The 15,756-nt window shown below is 40.0% G+C and overlaps 1 protein-coding gene across 29 annotated transcripts in view; it reads right to left on the minus strand.

Moving 5' to 3' along the window:
• Ptk2 (protein tyrosine kinase 2) overlaps window positions 1-15,756 on the minus strand; it is a 228,806-nt gene that overhangs the window by 119,669 nt on the left and 93,381 nt on the right. For all 29 annotated transcript variants that reach the window (XM_052747987.1, XM_052747980.1, XM_052747975.1 and 26 more), the window contains 4 exons: window positions 13,356-13,522; window positions 7,543-7,630; window positions 3,172-3,251; window positions 2,903-2,965 (listed from right to left, as the gene is read on the minus strand). In XM_052747987.1, the coding sequence (XP_052603947.1) occupies window positions 2,903-2,965; window positions 3,172-3,251; window positions 7,543-7,630; window positions 13,356-13,414 (290 nt within the window). In that variant the 5' untranslated portion in view covers window positions 13,415-13,522. The remainder of the gene's footprint in view (window positions 1-2,902; window positions 2,966-3,171; window positions 3,252-7,542; window positions 7,631-13,355; window positions 13,523-15,756) is intronic.

Consider the following 15,756-nt stretch of genomic DNA (forward strand, 5'->3'; position numbering starts at 1 on the left):
AGATGAAAAACAGCATACCAGCCTGATGAGTCCTGCACTAACACATTTCCACTTGGCAACATGGAAAGACTGGTCTCTTATTTTTTTTAAGCAAAACTGGAGTTTATTAAGGTCTTAGTTTTTACACAGATTAATACAGGTTAGTTAAGGGGTTGGTCAGGAAGCAAGGGAAGGGGGAGAAAAGCAGGGGAAGAAGGAGGAAAAGAGGAACAAGCTTAAGAAAAGGACAGGTGTATACACTCAAGGATGGATGTGGGCTTCTTCAGAGAGGATGCCCTAGAAAGACACCTTCAACATAAGGCTGGATGAAATGGCAGGGTTCACCCATTTTGAAAGAATTAAGTTCTTTATTAAGACTGAGAAGGTGTTAAGGTAAGTCCTGGGATATAAAGGATTGTTTTTCCCACTATTTGACAATGTAATTTAAATTTTCTCTAACTAGAGAACATTTCATTACCTTTGAAAAAAACTAGATCCATTCAAAGGTGCTCCTAATTAACCCAACTGATGAGCCCTACACTCTTACTCATTTTTGCCTGTGTTCTTTGGAAAAGCTCTACACGGTTAGGTTTTATGTTGGCTGATCATCTCCCCTCTGCACAGAGGTGAATACAGTCAACTCACACTCAGTGCTGGGATCATGATATACAATTCCCTGCTGATATCAATAGGTAGGCACCAGCATGACCACCACGTATACCTCTCAAAGGGCTTCTGGAAGTAGCAGGGAAAGAGCAAGGCCTGGAGCCAAGCACTCTGCACATGCAGCCACCACTCAGCCATCACCAATCCTTGGAGGTGGAAGTGACATCAGACACATGATTTAACTGCTTAGCCACTGTGGCAGGAGGGCAAAAGCTCAGGTGTTTAGAGGTGAAGCACAAACAAAGGAGCAGCGCAAACTTACAGTCATAGGATGTGAGACTCCCTTTGTTGCAGTAGCCACGTTTACCTGGGTGATCACCACACATTTACACAAACTGATCACTTCAAACTGTCATTCAGCCATGTCCTCTACATGGGATCTGATTTACATGCTTGTTCTGTCTCTCCTGTGTTCAAGTAGTAATAAATACAAGCCCTGACCCCTGTAATCTCCACAGTCCATTTTTTGATTTCTCACAAAAACACCACACCACAATTTTCAAGGTGCCAGGTAAGACCCCAATTCTTCCTCTTTTGTTACTTTATTCTCCTGTGACCTGATTTTCTCTCATTTCTAGAAGCCAATTTTACATCAACTGTAGTACAAATCTTGGTTCATTTCTAATTTAGGAACTTGAACCTAAAACTTTCTCCAAATATTTCACCCAGATGAAAACCTGTAATCCCAGTACTTGGGTGTGAAGACAGGAGGATCAGAAGTTCAAGGCCAGCAGGCAAAAGGAAACCCTATCTCTTACAACCATGACCACCAAAAAACAAAACAAAAAACCTACTGACAAGCAACCTTTAATGATTTCTCTAATTCTGGAAATATGCGTTTTAAGCATTAAGGAGTCTTTTAAGGCTGAAGAATGTAGCTATTTTAAATAAAATACAAACTACAGTGAATGCTAGACCTAAACTATCCAATAAAGGGCAGTAAAAACTCTAAGTGACTTCTTTTGTACTCCTCTCATCAGTTAGTGGACACAATGCATGTGACATACCTTTATAACCTATGTATTGTCTGCTATGCATACACTGTCATGAACCGAAGGAAAGGTATCTTTAGGCTCGTAAAGTAGAAGCTGCATGAGCTGTGGGCACTTTGAAACATGATGGACAGCTTGGACCTGAGGAGGCTTACCAAGAGCCAAAATGACCCTGTTCTATCTATTACTAACAGTGAGTGATTGCTTTGCAAAATATTTCTACTTTTCTTTTTCTGTGGTCATATCTGCCTTGCAACCTCCTTGGGGGAATATTAAACTCTCATACTATAAAGACCTAGAAAGTCTAAATAAATCTAAAACCATTACAGTCTTCATTACAACAGAGGAGCTCTGGATGACCTTTGATATTAGTTTAGCAAATTTCTCAAAATATCACAAAAACTTCAATCAAATACAGTCAGAAACAATAGTGGTAAATGATAGTAAAATGGAGCTTCACTCAGACACAATAAATATCAATTGCCTTGCTGATTTCATTATCAACAAGATAAAGTGTAGAATTTCTATCAAGACACAAGGTCCAGTTTCCCTTAGACATATTTAAAACAACCAAATACAATACACTAATATACAAATTAATATCATTACCAGAAATTTTTTTAATATTCTTTTATTCTCTGATACATGAGTAGTAAATAACTCTCATTTCTCCATTTGTTAAAAAAGAATCTTTAAATGAACTGCAGAGAAAGTGAATGATTAATAACCAATTTATGGGCAATTCTTTTTTGGGAGGTGAGGGTTGGGGGTTTGAGACAAGTTTTCTCTGTGTAGCAGCTCTGACCATCCTGGAACTCGATTTGTAGACCAGGCTGGCCTCAAACTCACAGAGATCCACCTGCCTCTGCCTCCCAAGTGCTGGGATTGAAAGCGTGTGGTGCCGCCGCCACCACCACCACCACCAGGCTTTATGGGCATTTCTTAATTTCAATATAAAACAGAAGCAAAGTATCATCTCAGTGAAATTATTGTATACTTTAAAAAAAAATACATTTGTGTATGCATACATGTATGTATGTTGGTACACATTAGGGCACACACATTATTAGCCATAAGGCATTTATATCAATATATTTAAATGTTTGTGAATAAAATTAAGGCCATCAAGATTTTTTTCTTAAAAGTCCTTTCTCCTCCAAATATAGACTGGGAAGTCCATCATTTCAGGCAATTTCTAAATAGAGATGAGCTGGGAAGGGGTGCATTCAGAGTCTGAATGGACAGTTCAAGAATGCAGTACTTACTCTAACACTTCATAGTTGGACTTCTTCTCTAGGGCATTGCCCCGCATCTCCCAGTAGGATCTCCTGAAATCAGGGAACACAAAAACTGACATGTGTATATAAGGAATGCTTAGGCTGTTGAATAATAAACAATTGAGAAAGACAGATCCAAATAATATTTAAGTAATATGGAAACCTCTCTCAATTTAATCACAATTTTACTGGTAATTTTATAAAGAAGAAAGTACCTAGAAAACAAAACACAGAATCAATGTACTGTTACCACCTACCTAATTTCCAGACAACCCAACTTCAAAGCTATTTCTTGGTCTACTTGATCGGCTATCTCTAGCATGTAGTCACTCTTCACCTGAAATAAAGGAATGGGGAACATGAATGTTTGCAATATGATCAGTCTCTAAATATTTGCTGAATGCTTTTTATATATTTGTCCACATTCTGTCAATAATTGTGCTGAATTCTGGATATAAAATAAGTAATGTCAAAAATAACTAAAGACCTAAGTCTTCTATGCACATGCACATGCATATTCTAAGGTACAAGTGTGCAGGTCAGAGGAGAACTCTGTGGAACTGCTTGTCTCCGTCTACCTTTACATGGGTTCCAGGAACTTAACTCAGGTTGCCAGGCTTACATGGCAAGCATCTTTACCAACCGAGCCTTTTACCAAAGCAGACTTTGTACAGTTTAAGACTGTTTACCTGTGTGTAGCTTTGAATAAGTGACACATCACACTACAACAATGCTCTACTGCAGAAATGAGCACCAAGAGCTACATTTCTACTAAACTGCTGCACAATTTTTCTCTGAGCAATAACCCCAGTTCTCAAAGCATTTGGGGGGCTCAAAGCAAGGGCCACAAAAATTCATGTACTTCAAAACACACCGTGCAACCTCGAAGTCCCCACCAAACTGTCCACTCTATGTTATTGATTTGCAAAGCAACACACATGTATTCTAACATAAAAGAACACTGGAGATGCCTCTGACAATAAACACACGCAATTAAACACAGAGCCAGATGTAGTAACACAATCCTGCCATCCCACAGTGAGTCTTTATCTCAAAACACTAAAAAGCAGACCAGCAAGACGGCTGAGCAAATAAAAGCGCCTGTTGCACAGGCCCAATTACCTGATTTGGATCCCAGGAATCCACAGTAGAGAGAGAAAAGGGACTTCTGAAAGTTGTCCTCTGTCTTTCACACACACATTGTGGCACGTGATGCCAACATTCACACATATAAACCACACACATGCAAATAATAAATTTAAACACACACACAGCACTCATGAATGACATCAGTACATCTGAATACCTGTCAGCATGAAGACATTTGCAAAGCTGTAATGCACACAATCTCCTCACAGATTTGCATTTAAGACACCAAAATCTGCAGTTGATTTTGAAGACAGGAGTCATGTACTCTGAACCTAGAGTGGAACACTGTCTGCCCTCCCTCACAACGTATCTGTATTACCAAAATCTATAATCAATTACATTATGAGCAACACCAACACAAATACTTGTCAAAACTGGTTTCTTCTCTTGCTATACACCTACTTTTTCATTGTCTTCAATTTTGTTTTTTGGTCTTCAAAGCCTAAATATTCACTTTCTGGCTCCTTGCAGGAAAAGCACATTGACTACTGCCCCAAAAAACTTTCAACTATTATCTCCCAGTCTACCAGATTCTAGCTCAAGGATCTTGATCCCATTCATCACACAGCCATCACTGTGATCTTTCCTTGCAAAACCTCCAAGTCCCATGTCTGCCACTGCTTACCTACTTTAATTGCTTGGGCAAACCAACCTGTATTGAGTTCGAACGCCCTTTCTCTAAGCTTACTGCTGAGCTGCTAGAATAATGCAGTATAAGCTTCACTTATTCACAACTCCCACAGGGACTTCCTACTTTCATAGAGAGAGGAAAGCCAAAAGACAGTTCAGTGGCTTTCAGTCACCCAGGGCAGGTTTCAGAGGCACCAGTGCAGACTTTCAGTGCCATAATGATGATAAACAGAACATTAACCGAATGTCCAGTGGATCAATTACTGCAATTTCTAAGCACATTCACAGGCAGGAAAATCAATCCAGTGTACTAAGTCACTCATTAAAGCCAAGTGTATATTTAGTTGCAGAGGGAGGGGGAGCACGAGAGCGCAAAGGAGATAATGTTAACAATCTTCAGGGGAAACACCCTCACATATCAGTTTTACTCCAAAATTCAGAGCAGTCAGTTCACAGCCTGAAACCACTTGTGGTCTGAAAACACCCATGTATTCTTCAAATAGCTTAAGAGACTTTGTGCAATGTCCCTCCACTGGCACCCTACGTCACAGCACTGCCTGCCTTCTGCTCCAGTGTTCTCTGCAGCCACTGAGCACAGTCACATCCCGAGGTTGTGCTGTAGACTCAGGATTCTTACCTTCACTGTTAATTTAAAAACTACAACTCTATTAATCCCATCAGAATGAATTGCTTTCATTTGTGAAATAAAGCAGATTGATCAAGCACTTCAGTAAATTATATATATAAATTATATATATATACACACACACACACACACACACATATACACATACATATAGTCATATATCACAAAATGACATTCCAGCCAATAAAATGACCACAAAAACAGTGTTTGTTCCTTAAGACCTGCACGGTGATACACCCATCTTACTTTGTGCAAATATTCTGTGATGTTTGCACAATGACAAAATTGCCCAAAGATGAATTTTTCAGAATATATCCCCATTATTAAATGATGTAGACTGTACCATACTTCAAACAGTATCTATACATACAGCTATCCATTCTCACACTGAGTTAATCCATTAAAATGTTCATTCAGTCTGGACACCAGCATCTTCATAATCCTATCTTACTGCCTCAGAGAAAGCCTGAAGGTTACAGATGATCACAGAAAACTCACTAACTATTTAAGGAACATCTACTAACAGTAGTGTTTTATATAAATCACTTCTGAATCTTGCAATTATTCAGGGCAGACTTTATTAGTCCTGTTCTATATACAAAAAGCTCACAAGACAATTTACAAAGGGTCTCAAAAACAATTAAAAGAGACAGAGCTTAAAATCTAGATTTATCAATCTCCAAAACTCAAGTTTTGATCGCACTTTCATTTTCTTGTGCACTTACACAATGTACCTGCGACTCTGAATAATCAAGGACACTGGCAAAACATACAGGAAAGGGGGTGACTGCAACAACATCTGTCACTTTTGTTTCTTTTAAAGTGTTAGGTACTTGGTGAGCTATCATAAAAGCAGACACACACATAACAAGATAGTTTACTGGACTTTCTAAAGGTATGCTAATGATTTAGCAATTTTTAAAAATAAAAAGGGGTGAATAAGAGAACTGCAGACAAGTGTTGACAACAGACTGGAAGGGTCATAGAAACACAGAGATGATGTGTCATCTCAGAGCACCAACTCACACCTGCTGTGTGGTTAGCAAATGGGAATGCTTGATCTTCAGTGGCCTGGCACTGTCTCCAGTCAGTGTTTAGAATGAACAGCAGGCACATGGTGAGGCCATCTAAACCTCCAGACATCAGACATGGCATTACAGGTTTTTGAGTTTGCCCTGCTGAATTTCCATCTTGCTTTGGTCCAGTATTTCACCACTATGTCCCCTTCCCCACTTTTGGAATGGTAATGTATATTCTGTGTCACTGTTGTGCTGGAAGTGTGTAATATGCTTTATGAGTTTACAGGGGTTACAATTAAGAGGCTGCCTTGAGTCTCTGAAGAGACTGAGCTTTTAAACTGCACCTACACTAAAAGATGATGGAGACTTTTGAAGGTAGACTAAATGCATTTTGCATTATGATATGACTATAAGCCTATGGGGGCCAGGGAATGGAATGTGGTAGCAGGAATGAGAATGGCCTCCAGAGACTCATTATGTTTGAATTCTTGGCCCCTAGTTTGTGGAAGTATTTGGGAAGGATTAGGAGGTGTGGCCTTGTTGGAGGAGGTGTATCACTGGGGGTGGGCTTTGAGGTTTCAAAAGCTCATACCATTACCAGTTAGCTCTCTCTGCCTTGTACTTGCAGATCAAGATATAAACTCCCAGCTATTGCTCCAGAGTCAGGCATATCTGTTTGCTGCCATGTTCCCCACCAATGGTCACTTAGTCACCCTCTGAAACTGTGAGCCCCAAATAAACTCTCCCTTCTATACATTGCATTGGTCATGGTGTCTTATCACAGAAAAAGTAAAGTAACTAGGACATGCCACAAGTAATTGCCTTTGGCTTTTTTAATGAGAAGTCTCATCTTCCTTTATTATGAAACTTGGCACGAAAAATTATCCAAGTTCACTGATAGCAATTTCTACATGACAAACTGACTGATGTTCAGGCACAATCACTGAACAGTGGTCAAGGGCCTACTGTCCACATACAATACAAGTATCTTTCAAGACGTGCCCAAGCATACAAAAATTCAAGAAGTGGAAAAAACAAGTTTTCAGGAGCTAACACCCTCTTTTAACACTGAACTACTCCATATTTATAGTCTCTCAAATACAAGGTTTAATATTATTCTAAAATAAAAACACAAAATAAAGATGATTCAAAGAAACAAAGCAGCATATGAAAGTTTTTAATACCTGTTGATAGAAGAAATTCAGTGTTGGTTTATCTTCAGTAAACTGGTTTAGAAATCCTTTTGGCAAGTAACGAATTCTTAACTCATATCTGAAAGATGATTCACAAAATACAATGATTAGAAACAAATGATTTTCTCAATTTATAGTCTACAACTACCTTATTATTTTGAGTACCTCACTGCCAACTAACTTAGAAATACAATTTTGAAAATAAGATCACAAACAATATTTCAACGGACAAACCTCGTGTGCCTATGCAGCAGGTGCTACAATTCAGTCACTCTGTGATAAGGCAGAGCATGAGAACAATGAAGGCCTGCACCACAGCTCACAGTCACAGCTCACAGGTCACAGGTCAGGTGCCCCAACTCTGTCCCATGCTCAAACACCCCCACAGCTAATTTACACCAGGGACTGCATACTATGTTTGTAGTGTCTGGTGTTTCATTCAGCAACATGCAAATAAGAGTATATGCAGCTAATAGCAGCAGTTCCATCCTCTTTGGAGGGCATACAAAAAAAGGTACGACACATTATTTATCCTCAAAATTGATTGTGGCCATGGGAACTGTTTCAACCTTTTGACTGCTAGAATAATGCTACTATGAAAACTCACTTTTATTTTGTTTGTTTGTTTTAAGATCTGACTGGAGCTCACTATGTAGAGCAGGTTGGCCTCAAACTCACAAAGATCCGTATCTGCCTCTGTGAAGTCCTGGAATAAAAGGTATGTACCACCACATCCAGATGATTTCTAAAATTTTTGTATTGGTTTTTTTTTCTGTGTGTGTGGTTTTATGAGACAGGGTTTCTCTGTGTAACAGCTCTGACTGTCCTAGATCTCGCTTTATAGACCAGGTTGACCTTGAACTCACAGAGATCCACCCGCCTCTGCCTTCCGAGTGCTGGGATTAAAGGCGTGCGCCACCACCGCCTGGCTAACGGTAACTTTTGAGAAGAGTTCACTATCTACACACCAGGTCACCTGTAATCCTCAGAGGCATTCTGAGGCACTGACCCCTGACTATGAGCTGAAGGAAGTGAGGAAGGACGCTGTAGGTCACTTGAGAAGGCCAGTGCAGCTAGAACAGAAGCCAAGTCTGAGCAGAAAAAAGGACCCAGAGAGAAGTTGGGTCGCACAATCCCCTGCAAAGCCTGACTACAGAGCTTTCTCAAGGAGAAAGGAAGGCACTATCATGTCCTGAGTAGAGAAACGATATCACAGGGTTAAAGTTTCTCTTGACTAGGCCCACCATGAAGAGGCAGTATGGGCCAAGGAGGGAAGTGAGAGGAATAGGAGGTTTGCAACTCACTAAGAAATACTGACAAGTTAATATTCACCCATTTTCATACACACACACACACACACACACACACCCTGCACAGTCATGTGCAAATTAACTATAGCTATTAGGAAGCAATAAAGAATGTAGATGTAGAATTCCTCTCCAGTAAAAACATGTAAGTGTGAGCAAGAGCAGAATAAAACAAGAGACACTATGACTTCACCCAAAGAGGAACTAAATCCACTTTGCTTATTGTAGAAAGGTAAGGCCACCACTAAAGGATTCTGTACTCTGTTTGGACACAGTACATTCAGTGTATCTTACAAAAACTCTTTTTTCAGAGTGCTCTAATTTAATCCCAGTCTTATTTAATTCCAATCATTAGTCCTTAGCCTGTGACACAAGACACCCACATCCTACTTCCCCATGCCTCCTCTTCATAAAACTCAGAGTTTTCTTTACACTTCTTTTACCATGCTAAGAGCTATGTTGCTTCTCCATGGATTTCCAAAGACCAGTTAAATATAACATGCCCCAAATAAAGTTTCCTTTGTTACTGCTTCAAAGCAATCTGTCCTTGTAGTGCCACTGGTATCTTGCTTCCTGGATCTCACACCAATTGTAAGCATAAGATGCCTACAAGTTAAGCTATTTCAGAAAAGCTAAAGTGCACTAAAAAGATCTATTAGCCCTGATACTAAGACAGATTAGCACAAAGCACAGCTAAACAAAGTATTAACAATACAGATAACCCTCACAAGCAATACAATATGGTGTGCACAAACTCATTCTTACATATCCAATTAAAAAAACAAAACAGAAAGGTGGAAACGCAAACACCCATCTAGTAAAAATTAACATACCAATCACTGCAAGGCAGACTCGCTAACAGATGCTCTGACTGATGGATGATAGTGCAATGAAAACCACGCTCTCTGCATGGTCTCAGTGTCTCACAGAGAGGAACAATAACAGGAGAAACCTGAATGTCCCCACCACAGTCTAGTGATCCCAACAGGGCTCCCTGGTAAATTTACTCTGCCAGAACAGGAGGGTCTCTGTGAGTTCAAGGCCAGCCTGTTTGACATAGCAAGCTCTCCATGTCAGCCAGGGCTACATAGAAAGACCCTGTCTCAAAAAATCAAAACAAAAAGAACACCTTGACTGTATAAGCTTTAAAAAACAAATAATCTTAATGACAAAAAAGCAGACAAACCCAAATCAAGGGCAGTAAAAACAACCTAGACAGTGTTCTTCCAAAGTGTCAAAGTCAGTCAGGGCACAGGCAGACTTAGAGCACTGAACTGGCACCATGGTACTCCCTCTGGATCATGATATGTTACTGACAAGAGAAATATAAGAAAAAAAAATGCATGTGTCACAATGTGAAGTATGAATGAGGATATTACAACCTTAAACACAGAATCAGAGGCAGGATGTTTAAAAAAAAAAATAGTTGAATACATTAACATGTCATTTCCAAGCAGACTAATAATATAAACAATATAATTAATGTTGGAACAGCATAAAAATAATCGTGTGCAGGGACCCACAACACATTCACTTCCCATTACCTTTTCTTGTTTGTTTGTTCTGATATAGGGTCTTGCTATGAAATCCTGGTTAGCCAGAAATTCACTAGTAGTCCAGGCTGGCCAGAAACTCAAGGCAATCCTCCTGCCTTGGCCTCTCAAGTACAGGGATTAAAGACATGTACCACCATGTCTGGCCACACAACTACATACATTCATTCCAAAAAGGATGAAGACACCAATTAATCTCTGAAGGACAAAGACTCATCTGAACAGAATAAAAAAGTATCATAAAAATGTTTACTTTTCTCATCTGGTGTGGTGGTATGCCTTTAATCTCAACACTTGGGAGTTATAAATGGGGGAATCTTTGTAAATTCTAGGCTAGTCTGGTCTACATAGTGAGTTCCAGGCCAGCCAGGACTACACACTGGGAGGGAGGGAGGGAGGGAGGGAGGGAGGGAGGGAGGGAGGGAGGGAGAGAGAGAGAGAGAGAGAGAGAGAGAGAGAGAGAGAGAGAGAGAGAGAGAGAGAGAAAGAAAGAAAGAAAGAAAGAAAGAAAGAAAGAAAGAAAGAAAGAAAGAAAGAAAGAAAGAAAGAAAGAAAGAAAGAAAGAAAGAAAGAAGAGAAGAAAGGAAGGAAGGAAGGAAGGAAGGAAGGAAGGAAGGAAGGAAGGAAGGAAGGAAGGAAGGAAGGAAGGAAGGAAGGAAGGAAGGAAGGAAGGAGGGAGGGAGGGAAGGAAGGAAGGAAGGAAGGAAGGAAGGAAGGAAGGAGGGAAGGAAGGAAGGAAGGAAGCTGCTCTTCTCATGATACCTGAGAACAAGTCAACATCCAGTACTGAATAAACACTTAAGAAATCCTCTGGTTGATGGGGAAAATTCAAGCAAAATCACCATATTAAATTAGAATGACACTATCAATATATTACCTTACTCCATTTTCATTAAAGTATATTTTACTCTAGACCAATATAATCCCACGCACAAACAGAGTGATGAGTATGACAGTTCCTGAGGGAGAAAGGTGAACAAACACAGACTCTGGGGTGGTAACACAGCTGAGCACTCAGAAATCAAAGCAATCCACCACCCGCTGGCATGGGGCAGTAGAGTATATTCACACTCTTAGGCAACACACTTGATGTTTTATGAAAGCCACTAAGAAAGCTAGAGGCTCAAATGGGGCAAGTGAAAAATCATAAAGGGTAAAAGCAGAGGAGGACGCAGGATCAAGAAAGTTAGAAAGAGATGGAAGGCTAGCTTACTCTACAAGTACCAAAGACAGCATGAAAAAAAGAGACTCAGATTCTAATACAGGTTGATGAAAACACTCGCACGCTACACTTAAGAGTTTAGTAGACGCTGAAACCTGAGAAGGACCACTGTCAGCAGAGCAGAAGGAGGAGAGGAGCAGTAGGAGCCAAACTACAAAACCAGCAAAACCTCTGGAGCTGGCCCTGCACATAAAGAAGCTACACAGGGCATTTCTGAGCAGAAATGTCTCAAACGTTGAAATTAGACCCTCAAGAATCTTTCTAAGCACTGCCTTGAAGACTCTTGGCCCCCATCCTGCTCTTCTCTGTCCACCAACTTTAGGCTTTTGACACAGATGACTGCAGTAGTTTGCTTCTGGTTTCTCTGTGCCCCATCCAAGGACATGTGAAGACTGAATAGAGAGCAGAGGCACAAGCACAAGCATGTACACATACACATTCCACATCTACATCACAAGGGCGAGAGGGAAGGAGGAGGTATATTACATCTTTACATTCTTTATGCCGATGAGTCTGCTTCCTCTGGTCTTCTCTACAATGTTTTCAGCAATATTCAACTCTACATTCATGTGTTACTAATTTTTCAAACATCGAATCTTGTTTTACAAATAGTAATTTCTACTCTATTTTACTTGATTTAAGGTAAAATTAATTGGCTTAGAAGAACAACAGAAAAACTGGTGCTCAAGAGACTGAAATTCCCTGAGCATAAATTAGGAGAATGAAGTTTCTCCCTAAGGTGTCTGTGCAAAAAAAGAATGTAACATAATTGCAGCAAGTGAAAAACTGACATTATTTTTATTTGACATTTAGATATTTAATTTTTAAACACTAAATTGTCTGATTAAGTGTTTAGAAGTCAAATCTTCCTTCCATATCATTTGATATAAACCAACCTAATTATATTCTCCAGGAATAGCTTGCTTACCCCAGTTATCTGACAGATTCAAAAATACACTGCATTCTCTGATGAACTATACAACTGACACAAAACTGTATAAATTTGTATTTCATCTAAATAAGCTGCCTTTTCCTGTTGATCCAGGACCTTGTTTAAGCTACTGACTTTCCTGAATGTATATCTAAGGGTACAACATGGAAGAGGTCCACTTTTTAAAGATATACTTCTCTCAAAACTAAGTATTTTAGATTTAAGATTTTTCAACTAAAAAGATTCACTTACTCATAAAAATTAATAGGTAACAACAGGAAAAGGATAAATGCCTGGGAATTCTTTTACATCATCTTAAAATAACTTCAGTTTTATTCCTGTTTGAGCAGAAATCACTAAAAGCTCACTCCCACTGCCATCCTATATGTGAACAACTGTGCACCATTCTTTTCAGGTGAGGTTACTGGACACAGTATGCTCTCAGGCCACTGATAAGACCATCCATCAGCTATGATCTCCTCCTGCCAAGTCAAGCCCCACTATATGAGAAGTCAACACTGGATCATAAAGCAGCAGGCAGAAGTGCAAGCATCAAAGCACTGAGAACAACTGTGATCAACAAAGACCATGGTGACAGAAGACAAGGAAAGGAAAGAGACATGTTTAACTACATATTCTAAAGAGATCGCTGGTTAGTAACTACTAGTCAATCTCCTCTATACAGTGATCACAAGCAACACAAAAGCTGACACACACATTCGTCCTCTTGTGCATATTTTAACTCACAAAGTAATCCAGCATAGTCACACCACAATGAATTAGACTCTTACTTCCATTCCTCTGGTGGGTGGGCGAGTTCATATTTCTCTCTCACACTGGAGACTCCCATATCCACATGCAGCCAGTGAACTTCCTCTGATCGCAGATGACTGAGGCGAAATCCATAGCAGGCTACATGCTTTACTTTGTGACTGTCCACTATCTTCTGAATGATGCCCTAAAACATACCCCCAGAGAAATGATGGTTACAGATCAAAAAAAAAAGTCCAGTAGTTAGTTATGAGAAATCTTAATAAGCACATCACATAAAATAAACTGTTACTTAATCCCATATTGGAATTATTATTTCTCATGCAGCAATATTTTTATGAACAAGAAAACTTTGAAGGAAAAAAACATAAAAATATTCTCTTCCCAATTTTTGTTTTGTTTTGTTTTCTTTTTTTTTTTTTCGAGACAGGGTTTCTCTGTGTAGCTTTGCGCCTTTCCTGGGACTCACTTGGTAGCCCAGGCTGGCCTCAAACTCACAGAGATCCGCCTGCCTCTGCCTCCCGAGTGCTGGGATTAAAGGCGTGCACCACCACCGCCCGGCTTTCTTCCCAATTCTTTATTGGCAATATAAACATAAAACATTTCAGCAATTCTACCTTCACATCACCTCAATTCTGTCAGAGCAAACCAGACCTCTTAAGGTTCCACTTTCTGAACCAAGATCTTCTGAAAGACCAGGCTATAACATTAATATCTTTCTTTAAAAACAAAACAATAACAACAACAAAAAAACCTATGAGGTGTTCGATGAATTGGTCATAATCAATTTGATCTGCTTTGTACATTAGCATGTGGCAATTTTAAATGCCTCCAAATCCACTGCTTCTAACACTTACTATGCTCTCTGAGTTTGGGAGACAGATGCCTTATAATATGTCAACTGGGAAGGAGAAATTCTTTCTGGGGCTACGAGAAGGCAAGCTTTAGAATGGTCTTGTTCCTTGTACCCACTGTCATGGGGAAGCCCAGGAAAAAGATACCAAAATGATTGCAAATGTGTAAGCTGTGTAGGGATGAGATTGAGTTACATGCTGCACTTTGTGTACAGGACATACAAAGTACAGCCCACTGTACTATCTCTCCAGTGATGAAGAAAAATTTCTTAAAGGAAGCAGACATAACCATTAAAATATCAACAACAAAAAAATACCAGTTTTTAAAACTCTGCAAGATAACTCAGCAATTAAGGGCACTTGTTGTTCTTGCAGAGAACCTGGGTTTTGGCTCCCAGGAAAACTCACAACTGTCTGTAACGTCAGTTTCAAGGAAACTGATACCTTCTTCTGACCTCCTCAGGCACTACAGGTACATGGTACAATAACATGTATGCAGGTAAAACACTAACTCACGTTTTTAAAAAGCTTTTCTTTTAATTTAGAAATTAACTGACACTTTAACTTTTAATGTAAGGCAAAATTTTAAGTTTTATACTTACTAAGGAATTTATTATGGTCCAGTGCTATTAATAATACAATAAAAGATATTCTCAACAGTGTTGGTCACCATTCCATTACTGCGACCATGACCATGGCAACTCTTATAAAAGAAAGCATTTAACTGGGGGCTTGCTTACAGTTTCAGAGGTTTAGTCCATTATCATCTCTGTGTCATGCAGGCAGATGCTAAAATGGCATGACTTCTGAAACCTCAAAGCCCACCAGCAGTGATGCACTTCCTCCAACAAGGCCACACACACTTCTAATCCTTTCAAGTAGTGCCACTCCCTGGTAACTAAGCATTCAAATGTACCTAGTTTTTGGCATAGAAAGTAGAGATTCTAACTCAGTTCCTCATGCTTGCACTGTTACTCACTGGCCATCTCCCAGGCCCTCAACCTTCTCTATTGAAGAGAGGAGAGGAGGGGAGGGGAGGGGAGGGGAGGGGAGGGGAGGGGAGGGGAGGGGAGGGGAGGGGAGGGGAGGGGAGGGGAAACAGGTACCATAAAAAAACAGTTAGGGACAGTGAGGCTGTGTGTGCTATTCTGTGTCACGGGACCTGAGCATGGCAAGCTCTGAGACTCAAGTGGATGGGGTCGGCTAACTCCCTTTCCGATCTCCCAGTATGGAGTAGGAGGCCATGATCAACACGGGGAATGACAAAGAATGGAAGAGACAAGAGAGATTAGACAGGACATCAGAGGAAACAAACAAAATAACAGGCTGCAAGAGTCTAAGACATATTCATAAGGAAAATGGATTCTCACCAAGATAAGAAAATGTCTTCAGTCTGCAGACCTCTGTGGAACTCAGACAGGCATAAGATAGCCTTTCTGATGTAAAACCTAGAGAATTCCTGACAGCTGCTATAAATGATAGGACAAGTTGCATCCTATACAAAGTTATACAACCACAGAGGGCCAGCTGGAGCTGACCTAGCCCAAGTTACAGTCTTAAATCCTGT

The sequence above is a fragment of the Peromyscus californicus genome, unplaced genomic scaffold (genome assembly GCF_007827085.1).
Source record: "Peromyscus californicus insignis strain IS unplaced genomic scaffold, ASM782708v3 Scaffold_20__1_contigs__length_68692818, whole genome shotgun sequence".
NCBI lineage: Eukaryota > Metazoa > Chordata > Mammalia > Rodentia > Cricetidae > Peromyscus > Peromyscus californicus.